We start from the raw sequence: 13,350 nt of genomic DNA, 5'->3' as shown, positions 1-13,350 counted from the left end.
ATCTCGTCGTTTTTAATTGCAAACTCACCTACTTATATTAGGTTAATTGCAAGTGTCTGCATGTTCAACCTCAACCTTCTGATAATCATATGTTTCGCTTAGTCAAAAGCTTAAGTGACGTCATTCCGTTATTTTGACATCACGTGACTCATGCACAGCAGAAATAGAGTAGTGCACGATTTCTTTTTACTCAAAACTACACATGTTGGATGGTCCCAGTTATAAGTTAGTTTATACAGGACTTTTAAATGTGCACTCTACTAGCTCTGATACTTTAGTATACCGCTAGTAAGTTCCATGAAAAAATTCATAAGGCAGACAAACAAGCATGTGTGTAGGATCTTCGAGTTAAAATGCTTTGATGGCGTTATTAGTGTATTGATCCGTAAATTAGTGAGTTTGCTTCGTTTTCGGGAATTTGAACAATTTTGGTCCCGGATGGACTGGGTTACGTTTTTTTTCCTATAATAGTTGCCAAATTATTTGCTCGTGACTACGTACTTCAATTAGTCTTGATTGCCTTATAAACGTCAAACATCAACAAATAATTAATGTGACGTTTTACAAATGAGATATATTAACACCATATACTTTTCCAACCTTGTTCCCAGCGCCTGTTCCCTTTTTTATAACATGGGCCTAAAAAAGGCCTAATCACGTTATATAAGGTTTGTCTCAATGAACCAAAGTTTTATATGTCACCTTGCAAAGCTACGCATGCTCGGCGTTTAAGTCAAAGGTATGTTCGTCGAATTTGTTTTCATTCCCTCATACGTAGTCATAGACAAACTGTCTTCTGGAAGTGAAGACAATTATGGACTCACTGCTTGCAGTTATATTTAGCAACTGCTAAAAATCTGAAGGAAACTTACATGTGAATGAAAAAATGACTTTGCAAAAGTAGTTACTTTAGGAGTTTCCTAAACTCTGCGTTTACATTTCATGGCCTTGACATTCCCATTCACTGATAAATTCTGATTTTCCTTTCCCTAACGACATATTTTTAAATCGTCATACAGCTGTTTTATTTTTTACTCAACAAGCTTGATAAATAATTTTATCAAAAATAAAGCAATGTGTTCTTAAAAGAAAAATTTTTTGTGCGAATAATTTTTTTACGAAGCTTATATTTGTGGATTTTGGACCAAAAAAACAAAAGTTCACTTTTTAGTGTTGGCTACAAAACCCAATTGATTACCAGGTTGCACAATTTTTTGGAAAAAACATAAAATCACAAAAACCTTTGAAATTCTTAGGATGATACTGTTTAAATATGCATTTTATTTGACACATCTACGTTGTTGTTACCAAACCAACTGTAAAGAAAAGTTCAACATTCTCTTTATAAGAGAATAAAAATATGACTTAAATATAATTACAGTTTTGTCTGAAATTTCTTCATAGCACTTTTAATTTTCTTGAATTAGGCCTGATAAATGTGCATGGTTTTCGCCCTCATTTCCAGCTTCTCTGACCTGAAACCTTTATCACAGGCCGCCCTCAAGTTCATCACAAAAGGTTGATTTTTTTGAAGTAAACTTTTGGTAGCCCACAGGTGTCATGACAAAACAAGAAGGCTTATAAACTCTCGAGCCAAGCAAGTGGGACAAAGGTAATTAAAAACACCCTTCCAGATCGTGTTTAAAATATGGGTATTCACAAAGAAATAACAATTTTTCCCAGGATATGAATAGAAATTATTACTAAATACAAAAAGGTTCGAAATAATAACACCGGGAAAAAACATAAATAAAAGCTAAAACTAAAAAAAGTAAATAAAGAAAAAACCTTTTTTGCTCTTTGAGAAACATAACTAATAACTTCAAAATAAAAAGCAGTGCAGTTAAAACTGAAACCATTAGTGGTACTATATACCCACAAAAGAAATATTTTATTTTTAATATATCATTTTACGTAATAACATTTTTCTTTAAATATATACAGAGGAGTGTAAAATTCGTATAAAACATACTTAACTTATACAACCTTTTCACTAAACCCCATGCCATTTTACAAGCCAGGATGTAGAGAAAATGCTGAGTTCCTATATACATTATAATGCACAAAATCTTACTTTATATTCATGAGATTTGCCCTTATGGTAAACGTCATTGAAACATCTTTGTAGGGAAAATTAGCGTTGAGAAATTAGCTATGACAACACTTTTACTGAAACATACACATAAGTTACGATAAGATAGCCGCAATAAGTGTTTCGGTAAATTATACGTTTTTCGCGAACTTACGACTTTAGTGGGATTTCTTTAACAATTTCGCTAAAACTGCAAAAACACTCAACAAAAAAACTAATAGATTCGGAAAAACATCAAAGTTGATACCATTTTTTTAAAAATAGTATACATATATATTAACATCTTTTTGCCTTATTGCTATACGTATTAACGAGATTAACTATTTAGAAAACAGTAATTTGCCAATATATGAAACAGGTTAATACGTCTTCAATCAGCGTTCATAACACTTCAGTAATCGTCGATTGCAAAGAAAAGACAGCAAGCGAAACACATCCCCAGTAACTAAATTGTTATAAAAAATATAAACAAGATAAACGATGAAGCCACAATTTTTGCAGTTTAGAACCAAAGTAAAAACATAACTAGAGAAGCGGATGCACAGATTTAAGGGGGAGGGGCAAAAAAAATGCAAGCTCTAGCAAGACTTAAGGCATCCTTTAATACACATATAGTAGACGTCCGTTAGTTCGTATGCCGCTTAATTCGAACTTTCCGTTATTTCGAACAAATTTCCAAGTCCATTGAGTTTGGTTTAATAAAGTCTTATATTTTCAGCTGCTTAATTCGAACTTCGCTAATTCGAACATTTCGCTAATTCGACCAATTTTTAGTCCGAAGGCTGGCATTATGCTCGTTAATTCGAAATTTTGTGTATCGATAAATAAAATTTAATGGAAAAATAAAAAAATGTTTTCATATTTATTCATTTTTATTGCATCAATGGTGGCAAAATTTCTTTCAATTTATCAATTAAATTGGCATTTCCAATAAAATGAAGTTTACCATCGCCAAGCAAACAACGTTAAAAGATTTTAATAAAAATTTGTACTAAAGTTGTAATTAAGTTATATCAGCATAAAAACCTTTAACGTTTATTAAAATTCTTGTTTTTTCTGAACTTCCGATAATTCGAACATTCCTTAATTCGAACAAATAATTTAGTCCCTTGCGTGTTCGAATTAACGGACGTCTACTGTACCAATTTTGAATTATTACTGGCTATGCGAAGTTAAAATAATGTCTACCTGCACGCATGCTAATCCTATTCCAATGCCTCCTAAGATCATCATGTTGTCCTTAGTATATTTAACAAGTTCGTCAATACAACCCTAAAATAGATGTAAATGATTAACGACGACGACAACAGCAACAACAAGAGCAGGATTTTAAGTTGCATCAGACAACTGGGATAAACAAAAGCAACAACCATTTACATCGAATATTTGTTTTATCCATCCGCGTACACTTTAAACACATTATATATACCAAATTGTTTCGCTCTTCCTTAAAAATACAAAACAAGAATAAATAAAAAATGGAACATACTTTGGTATAAACAACATTTGTGTCTGTCGTTTTCAGACATTTTGATTGCGTGGAGCAGCAAGATGGTGGCACATAATAGATGGCACTTCCTCTGTTTAAATACCACTTGGAAGAAGGAGTATAATCACCATAACCATTAGCACCACAACATTCAAGCTAAAATTTTTACACAGTGAGATTAAAAATTAGTATAAGATTTAATTGTTAATTTTTTCCAATTAGGCCAGGCAAAAATCATGACTTTACTACCTATAGCTGGAAAAATTGTCAATGTTATTTTTGGGTTCAGATAAGTATAGCATAAATTCATGGCGTTTTAAGCTTAATTGGGTAGCAATATAGTAATTTGCAGACCATATATTAAAATCAACTCCATGCACAAGTACAACTAAAATTTTAGAATTCATTCTCTGAGAAAACTACTTGTAACACTGGACAGAGCTTGAACACAGGATAGGGAAAATAGTATTATATGTCAAATCACTTCTCGCTTTAATGATTTAGTCTGTTCAATGCTAAAAAAACTGCCTAAGTTTGACATTATATATATATTCTTACTGATGTCAGCACTTTTTATACATAACTACTTTACACAAAAAATCAAACAAATCTTATTTGTTTAATTCTTATTAGAGAAACACACCTGTGTGCTCAGACATCTTAGAAGTCAACAAAAAAGGATTGCCAGAAAATTTGATGCATAAAACACTCGTTCCTCTCATAAATAAAAACATATCAATAAGACCACCATCCAATTAACACAAGCTAGTGATTAATTTTAAACTGTGAAACTGAAATTGATAGGAAAATTGATTATTACTTTCACAAGACAGGCAGTGAATTATTACATAAAAAATATATGATCTTAAAGAAACATTAAAAAAAGCACTCAAAACAAATAAACTACCTTTTCTTGTACAGTGTCTACAGCATAATCTATATCTTTATCACCAGTTCCATATTTATTTTGTATTACTGACTGTGATTCAGAGGTCACTTCATCCTTTATCTGCACAAAGAAAACAAAAACAGAAAATATGTCAATAAAACATCACAAAGTTGCCTAATATCTTTTGGGTTTATTGTCTTATAAAAAATCCAATACTTGTTCCAATACATCTTCCTACCTTATCACGATACAAGAAACCCAGCACCCCAGCAGCTACTTCAGCACAAAATATCAACAACAGCATTGTAAAATACTAAAAAAAAAGTCAAATCATATGAAAATGTTTTTAAAATCTTGTATATTATTCAAATCCCAAATTGTCCCAGAACATTTACTATTTAATACAATTTTTTTTTTAAGTTTCAGCTGCTATTAATATTGAAGATTACAGGAAAATATTTTATTTACTAAATTTAGGATTCTACAAGATTTTGCCACATTGCGTTTGGGTAAAATACACTCTCAGTAAAAAGTTTTTTCCCTTCCTTTTTTGCAGGTCCAGGCTAAGTTTGGTTATCATCAAATGGTTTAGTAGTTTAAGTTACATGCAATTGTGAATGAGATATTTTTTATTTGAATTAAAAAAGCTAACATATATAATAGTTAGATGTCTAATATCAGCAGGATACACACATTGATACAAATACTTACTGTGCCAAGCATGCATTTGTTTTCTCTTATTGCACCCCAACATCCACAAAACCCAACACATGTCACAAATAGACCAGTTGCTATTAATATTGAAGCAGGTATTGTAAATGTGTATTTTCCTAGAAAATCATTGAATCTACCAGGGTCAAACAACATCCATATGCCAGCCCCAATAGCTGCTAAACCAGCCAGCTAAAATAAACATTTTGCAATAATACTGAGAGCATTGGGCCTGAGAACACAGGGAAACTGGACAAGAAGTAAAAATGAATCCAGAATTTTAAATAATAAACACGCCTTAATATTTTCACCTTTCTATTATGAATCATAAATGCACAATATATTTAACAGGAGTTATTTTTTTATCAAACGACCTATGTGAATTATTGAGTATTATGAATTATTAAGGGAATTGTATATATATTTATAGTATAATATACCTGTGATTCTAGTATATATTAACAATGGCATATCATTTATTAATGAAAAAAATGATGTCACTTTTAACTGATTTTTTTTTATCAAAATACAAATGCCACAAAGAATTCTAAAAAATTCTAAAACATCTAGTTGAATGTTTCTTTCTATTTTTCAAGTGCAAAAATAAAACATGGCTTTTTTGTTTTTAAAACACTTACAGATGAAAAATGCATGTGGGAAGCCATAAAACCAGGCATAGGTATTTAATCCTGGCCACCTGGACCTAGGCAAATTTCTGAATCACCTTGGATTTGGCATGTTTTTGACCTGCATATTATTTTTACCTGAGAGTGCCAAATATGACATTGACACATAAGAACACACAGCCAAGAAAGTCTAAAATCTCTTAAACAAGCCTCTTCATGTTAGTATATATATTGTAGGCAAAAAAAGCTATGTCAGTGTCAAAGATTTGTGACGCAGTAGTTTAATGGTCATAGCTCTCGTACTCTGTGCGGGAGACCAGGGTTCGATTCCTCTTGACGTCGATTCAACATTGTCGAGTGAATGTTACAATAGCCCTGGGTTAACCCAAGCCATGTGAGGGAAATTGGGCATATGGCTTACTGTGTGGGCCGTTGGACGTTGCCGGAAGTTGTCTAGTAGAGCGCGGGCCCCAATTGGGTTTGTGTAACTCAAAATGAGCATTAAATACTCTAGGACTCTCCATCTAAGTCATGGGCCCTCCTGGAAATAATAGACAGGGTTATCCCTCGATATTTGTGAGGTTAGCCATGTAAAATATGCACATCCATCTATCTCTCCTTGCCTTTAATTCGGCTTACCTTGATAAAAAACGGAAGATGGCATCCTAATTCTGAAATGGCTTATAGGGAATTAACATGCTTTGCCTGTCGATTTTTCTGATATTTTTAAACATGCATACAAATAATAACATCAAAAATGTAAACATTAAACTTTAAACATTAAACTTGTCATAGTTTGGGTGAGCTAAAAATATTTTTTTTAAAATAAAATAAAGGTTTGAACCTTAATTTTATAAGCCAGCTATATTTAAGCCATTACTAATTAAAAAAGATAAAATATGTTAGCTAGATGTTAGACCACTAGCTAAAAAAGAAGTTGTAGTATATACGTAAGAAATAGAAACTTTATCTGCTAGCATACATTCTGATGTGCTAATTGGAAATACTTGTCAGAAATAGAAACTTTGTCTGCTAGCAACATTCTGATGTGCTAATTGGAAATATTTGTCAGGCATTTTTCCAAAAACAGGTCTACAATTTTCGAATAATAGTTAGCTAGCTAGCATCATGAAACCCTTGCTCTACCGTTCACCAATTTTACATCTTTAACAAGGGGAAGCTTATAAACTCACATTAAAAAAATTCTGTGAAAGTTGATGCTCAAAAGGGGTGAAATAGAGATGTAAAAAAAAAGGTTTCATCCCAGGATGAAATTTCATTTGGCCCACATGTAAACGTAGGCTTAATTAGGTTGGAATTATTTGTTGCCTAATTTAGGAAAATAAGCTGTAATTACTTACCCAAAATACTACATTAAATGAAAATAGTAGATACTTTATACACAATTTTCCAGTACCCATCTTGGGGTGTTCTTCTTGACGAAGTATGCTATTCGCGCCTAGAACTCTCTTGCTGTATGTAGTGTGAAGCAAAACTTGAATGGGATTTAAAACGTAAACATAAAGCGTGTGACTACTATGACGGAGGTGTATTGTATCTCCATCATAGTTAAGCAGTGCTAGGTCCAGTTTCGCACTAACCTCGTGCCCAGGACTTGTCACGGTCACGTGACGAATTTTTGCCGTAAAACGAGTGAAACAGAGGTAACATTATGTAGCGAGAAGAAAATGAACTTGTGTGTTGTTGTAGGTGTTGCGTTTGGTTTGGTGCTGTATGGTGGCCGAACGTTGCCATTCATATAAGGAAATTAAAATGCCACTTGATTTTTATTCATAATTATTTTTAAAATTTGTTAGCATCCCTTTCTTCCAGTGTGTTCACCAAATCAAATTCTTGCGTACACTAACTTTGCCCTGACCGCGCATTAAATTCAAAATGGGGCGCGATCGCGCTCAGCAACACCACAACAAACAACAAGTTCATTTTCTCGCTGCATAATGTTACCTCTGTGTAAAGTAGTATAAGCAAAGATGCCTTTGAACAACCTCGATAAAGCAGTTTATTTTGGCGGCTAAACAATTGGTAAAAATGTGGTATTGCTGTTAAAAACAAAAGGACAAAGAAGAACAGTGTGACACCAAAAAAAGACCAAGAAAATTGCTGTGTAGTTACTTAAGACTCAGGGACGGATCTCTAGGGCTAGGCAGCCTAGGCATATTTGCCTAAGCCTAATTTTGTGGCCTAGAAAAAAAAATTCTATAGATACAATAATCTATAAAAAAACTGAATTATTTTTGTAAATTGGTTTCGCATCCGCGATTTCGACCTCATGATGTTTTATTGATTTTTTCATTTATACTTTATTCAAACAGCAAGCAAACCTGGGGCGATCTTAGGCAAAATGTCAATTCGCCTAAAACGTCGCGGGTTTTAAGGTTCCAAATGAATGAAAGTCACAGATGGGGAAGAAAAAACGCCTGAAACGTCCCCCAGTTTTTAGATTCCAATGAATGAAATTCTGAAAAAAGGGAAGAAAAACGTTTAAACTTCCGTGGTTTTGAGTTTAAACGCCTAAAACAACCAAGGGTATGGTTACATCAAAAAGTTTCTTTTCCAACATGGTTTACCTAGGTCAGGTCCAATTGCAGGGAGCACTTCAAATAGCTAGAATGTCAAAGCAATTGTATGCTACCTAAGGTAGATAAAGAAGTTTTGATTTTGGAAATCCTGTCAGATATTGAAAGGATTGGATCGTACTAAACGGACGTATTTTCCATCCGCATGCTCTAACATCCGCATGTTCAAGTGTTAAAACTACGGATGTGACTGTTATTTATTGGGCTATAAATAAACATTCGTTTCTAATCTAAAAAGGACTTTTGATAACTAAAAACCTTACTTTTGGGAAGACTTTAGCTCCTTTTACAGCAAAAACACAAAACGCCTGCTTCACCTTGTACAACCCCACAACCCTTGATAATACTTTGCTACGGTTTTACATACTCGGCCTGAATTTTGAAAGAACTTCTCCATACCAAATCAGTGGCCCTGTGTACAAGGGTAACGGAATTTTCTTCTTGCTTACCTACATTTAATTTTGTAAGATCGCACGCGGGAAATTACGGTGGCGATGACGCCTCCTAAAATCTTGTGAAATAGCTTAATACGTTTTTTAATTTTTTAACCCAATTCTTAACGAAAATCATTGTATTTCATCTCCGAAGGTTAATTGGTTTCAAGAAACAGTTATTAAAGACATACACAGATTTCAATATTTGATTGAAAATGTGCACAGATACGGACATGGGGGAAAATATTATCACTACCCTATCACGGTAAATAATGATAAGTCATCTTGTAAGCTTATATTATTTTGTCATAATACTTGCTGAATTTGCATAATTTTGAAAATTTCACGATGTAATTACAAGAGATGATGTAATTACAAGAGATGATGAAATTGTATGCTGACCTCACAGGAAAATTTATAGGAAAAAAATTTTTCAAAAAAATATGAAGTTTAGAAATTCATTTGCTGAATTTCATTCCTGTACTTCAATGAATACAAATCAAATCAAACAAACCAGTAACAATTTCATTAGTAATCCACATTTACAAACGCTGACCACATTTAAAGAGAAAAAAACAAATTGTTATTGGCGAAATTTTTGTATCTTCCTGGCATCGATTGATTTGTGTTGAAAGTTCGACTTAGTCACGTGACCTTATATATATTAAATTCGCAAGGTAAAGGGTGAAAAACATGTTTTTCCCTAATTCACACGAAAAATCAGTGAATATACTTGGAGTTTCTGGGAGTTTCACAAAGTATACAAAAATCACATACACTGATTAACAATAAATACAAATTAGGATGTTGCTCTGATAAAATAACCTTATTTTCCCTGATCCACGGTATATTTTGATTTTTGTGCTTTTGTGTACAGTCCTCTAGCGATCTAAAGCAAGTTTCTATATTGTTGTAAACTTTCCCAATTTTATTTATTACATTCATAATCTTCGCTAAACACCAATCGAAACAGAGGATGTACCTGCACCATCATTCTTTTTGTCTTTTTCGCAGTTGGGGCGAAAAAAATATTTACACGGGACTGATCTCCGAAAATAACATTTCTCTTTTGAAGATTTCTTCCAATAAAGTATTCCCAAGTAAAATTTGAAGATAAATATTCCCGCATAAAAAAATATATATATTAAGAAAATTATAAATACGCAGGGTGCTTTACAAACTACTTCAAGTTATTGTATATAAATAATACATTTATATGTTGTATTTATATTTATATGTTTAGTATCACTCTTTTCCAAAATATGTTTTGTAAGTTAAAATACATACGATTAATAAAATACATAAGATTAAAATCTTCAAATAGAAAAAACTTCAACTGGAACTGAAAATTAATGCCAAAAAAATATTAATTTAAATTGACAAAAGTAAAACGAGATGTGATTATTTAACAATGTTCTAGTTTACTTCGAAGAATAGGATCTAAAACCTTCTCCACATTTTGAATACGTCTTAGAAAATGAGCTCTATCATTAGCAATTTTAACCCAGAAACTTTTGCGAGATTGGTTGTAAGCATGCTTCCAAGCGATTAAATGATGAACTTCTACATCTTTGGTAAAAGATACTTTTTTCTTTTGGTTGTTGTTATCCTTTATATTATTCTTACTTGGTTCATTTTCCATTCCACATACGCACTTTTGATGATACTTAGATATGTTCTTTTGTTTTGAAGTATTGACTCTGATATCAAGCATAGCAGGGATATCTTCATGAAATATACCACTTGTGTCACATGACATACTCTCAACAGGTTCAACTTCGAAGGAATAAAAGCAATATTCATCATCATCTTCATCATCAGAAGTTTCATAAACCAAACTTTCATTATCACCTTCGCTGTCATCATCATTACTACCTTCAACACTACCACCATGTATATGAAAAGTGAACCCTTGCAAGCAATTCGATTCCAATTCAAATACATTTTCAGTGTCACTGCCATGGCTGGAGAATTCAATTTCAAAGGAGTCGGTAGATATATCAACAAAATTGGTAGATTCCATTGAAATGTCATATATGGGATTGGCAACACTGATCTCATAATTGCAAGAATCATTTTTTAAGTACGTAACTGTCCATGATATACTGTTATTATTTATCTTCATATTTTGGATGTAAAGATTATGCAAGTTACAACATCTATTACCATTTTGGAGGTTTTCACAAACACAGTGGATATTTTGATTAGCCATTTCTGTACAACATTCATGGGGTGTTAAATCAGAATGTTCACTTGTAATCATGCATCCAAGTTTAAGGCAACACCTTGCAGCAATGTAAATAAGTGAAGAAATTCTTTTTTGTTTAAGTTTGTGATACATTTGGTGGGTTAAGTATGATGAATATGGTGCCTCGGTTCCTGAAACTTCTGTATTGGCTAGTGGATTTACATCAATTTCTGTAGACAGTTCTGGGTTACCAAACTGTTGAAAACCTGGTAAAGATTGATTAAAATGACAGCAAATGTTAACACAATATAAAAATAAAATGTTTTAATTCACATATCACAAATCTTCAGAGCAAGGCTAAGCTCATAGCCAAATACTAAAAAACCAGGCTTCATGAAACATATAGAATGCTAAATTGGCAAAAAAAGTTATGCTGCAAACGATTTTACAGGCCTTTTCAGGAAAATTTTAATATGTGTGTGCCAAAAAGCACGCCTCAAGTATTTTAAGTGTGGTTTTGGGTGTGCTGCACTGGTTAACTTCTTATAAAATTTGTCATTTTACAGGTGCTATCAATAGCACGCCTAAGCCATTTTGCTTATGTATGTAGGTGTGCTCGTGCTATTGCACGCCTCTCCTGAAAAGGCCTGATTTTATAGGTATGCAGAATTTATTGTAGGCATATTAATATATACACACATATATATGTATATATATATATATAGCTTTTAATGTTTTGATGGAATTCTTGTGCATGGGCATGTGCAAAAAAAAATCAGAAATATTAAGAGGCAATAAAATGCAGACTTTGGGTAAAGAAAGTCATTTTTTCGTTGCTAGAAGTTTTCTTTTATTAATACATAAATCTCATTAAATGTAAACTATATTTTAATTTTAACAGCAAAAGAACGCTGCACTCAGAAATAACATTTTAAAATGAACTGGTCTAATATGCCTGCATTTTCTGCCTGTTGATTTGCATATGGGGTCACTCACAAATTAAGGAATGGAATAAAACAAACTGGCGCCGTAGATTAGTGGTTATATAGCTCCCGTACTCTTAGCCCTGGGTTAACTGAAGTCATGTGAGGGAAATTTGGTAGATGGCTCACTGTGTGGGCTGTTGGATGTTGCTGTGAGCTGTCTAGTACAGCATGTACCCTAATTGGGTTTGGGTAGCTCAAAATGAGCATTAAATACTTTAGGACACTCCATCTAAGCCATGGCCTCTCCTGGAAATAATAGACAGGGTATATCCCTTGATATTTGTGAGGCTAGCCATGTAAAATATGCACATCTATTTGAATATACATAAGCAGTTCAGGAGTTGAGTGAAAAAGAGAAACCACTACCTATTTGCGAAACGGTTTCCCATTTGGGAAACTTCACAGTTTCCGATTCCGATTTGAAACAGTGAAATTTCCCACAAATTTTAACAGAAAGAAAAAAATTATTGTAGCCTCTTTCCGCAAAATGGTTCTAAGAATGGGTAACGGTTACTCAAAAGGGAACTGCAAATTAAAATCAAAAAAATTAGTTTAGGAAACAGTTTCCTATATGGGAAACCATTTCCCTATATGTCATCTCCCGAACTGATAACCCTAGCTAGCTACACACACAGACCTGTTGTTGCTGCCATCTTGTAATATTGCCATGGATATTCTTTTTCTTTTGTGATTATGGACTTCATGCAAATATTATCTACTACTGATGGGATAATACAATTTATATTGTCTTTATCAATCCAACTCTGACCAGGAATTTTAAAACTTGTTTGGTGTGGCGTATGCTGCATTCCAGATGACAGGAAGGCCGTGAGGAGAGTATCCATAATGCAGAAAATGCGACTTTTTGCAAAATTTTAACTTCGTAAAAATTGTCCAAATTGCGACAAATGTTTTTGTTGAAACAAAAATGTCTATACAAGCCAAATCTTTCAAAATTTTTAAACCAATCTTTTGCACTAATCTAACAAGTAACACCAATAAAACAACAATATTTACAACTTCAACAATATCAAGCTCTATCTGTAATTCTCTAGTAAACATCACAGCTGTTAATTTAACATCTAATCCAGAAAGCTCTTGGTTAATGATCATTTCAATCTGATAACATCCTTCTTTCTCTATACAAATTTCATGAAGTGGCAGCCAAAAAAGCCGGAAGAAACAACGCGGGTAGGTCTATACCGAGATGTCAATTATACTAAAGTGTACACGAAGGATATTGTTATTTCATCTGGACAACATTTAGGGATTTCCAAATCATTTTAATCAATAAGTATTACAACATGCAGCTTATAATAAATAATTTTCTCCAATTTT

At 32.9% G+C, this 13,350-nt stretch overlaps 2 protein-coding genes across 2 annotated transcripts; both read right to left on the bottom strand.

The window, feature by feature from the left end:
* Positions 1 to 1,889: 1,889 nt before the first annotated feature.
* LOC130612621 (CD151 antigen-like) lies at positions 1,890 to 7,326 on the bottom strand. The gene is made up of 7 exons (XM_057433963.1): positions 7,169 to 7,326; positions 5,182 to 5,373; positions 4,709 to 4,783; positions 4,489 to 4,590; positions 3,582 to 3,737; positions 3,281 to 3,364; positions 1,890 to 2,537 (listed from the first exon to the last, which is right to left on the bottom strand). The coding sequence occupies exons 1-7, from the start codon at positions 7,226 to 7,228 to the stop codon at positions 2,484 to 2,486; spliced, it is 723 nt and encodes a 240-aa protein (XP_057289946.1). The 5' UTR covers positions 7,229 to 7,326; the 3' UTR covers positions 1,890 to 2,483.
* A 2,640-nt stretch (positions 7,327 to 9,966) lies between these two features.
* Positions 9,967 to 13,191, bottom strand: LOC130612620 (uncharacterized). The gene is made up of 2 exons (XM_057433962.1): positions 12,650 to 13,191; positions 9,967 to 11,292 (listed from the first exon to the last, which is right to left on the bottom strand). The coding sequence occupies exons 1-2, from the start codon at positions 12,855 to 12,857 to the stop codon at positions 10,244 to 10,246; spliced, it is 1,257 nt and encodes a 418-aa protein (XP_057289945.1). The 5' UTR covers positions 12,858 to 13,191; the 3' UTR covers positions 9,967 to 10,243.
* Between the last annotated feature and the right edge of the window lie 159 nt (positions 13,192 to 13,350).

The sequence above is a fragment of the Hydractinia symbiolongicarpus genome, chromosome 10, assembly GCF_029227915.1.
Source record: "Hydractinia symbiolongicarpus strain clone_291-10 chromosome 10, HSymV2.1, whole genome shotgun sequence".
NCBI lineage: Eukaryota > Metazoa > Cnidaria > Hydrozoa > Anthoathecata > Hydractiniidae > Hydractinia > Hydractinia symbiolongicarpus.
Note: the sequence above shows the minus strand (reverse complement) of the source record. Positions and strands in the feature narration are given on the sequence as shown.

Bases quoted from the DNA above. Each gene is read 5' to 3' on its own strand.
- LOC130612621 (XM_057433963.1), bottom strand. From the start codon at position 7,228: ATGGGTACTGGAAAATTGTGTATAAAGTATCTACTATTTTCATTTAAT. The intron at 5,374-7,168 runs GTAAGTAATTAC...TGTTTATTTTAG, and splicing joins CATTTAATGTAGTATTTTGG to CTGGCTGGTTTAGCAGCTAT. The intron at 3,738-4,488 runs GTAGTTTATTTG...TAAAAATTTTAG, and splicing joins TAGACACTGTACAAGAAAAG to CTTGAATGTTGTGGTGCTAA.
- LOC130612620 (XM_057433962.1), bottom strand. From the start codon at position 12,857: ATGGATACTCTCCTCACGGCCTTCCTGTCATCTGGAATGCAGCATACG. The intron at 11,293-12,649 runs GTCTGTGTGTGT...AATCTTTACCAG, and splicing joins CAAGATGGCAGCAACAACAG to GTTTTCAACAGTTTGGTAAC.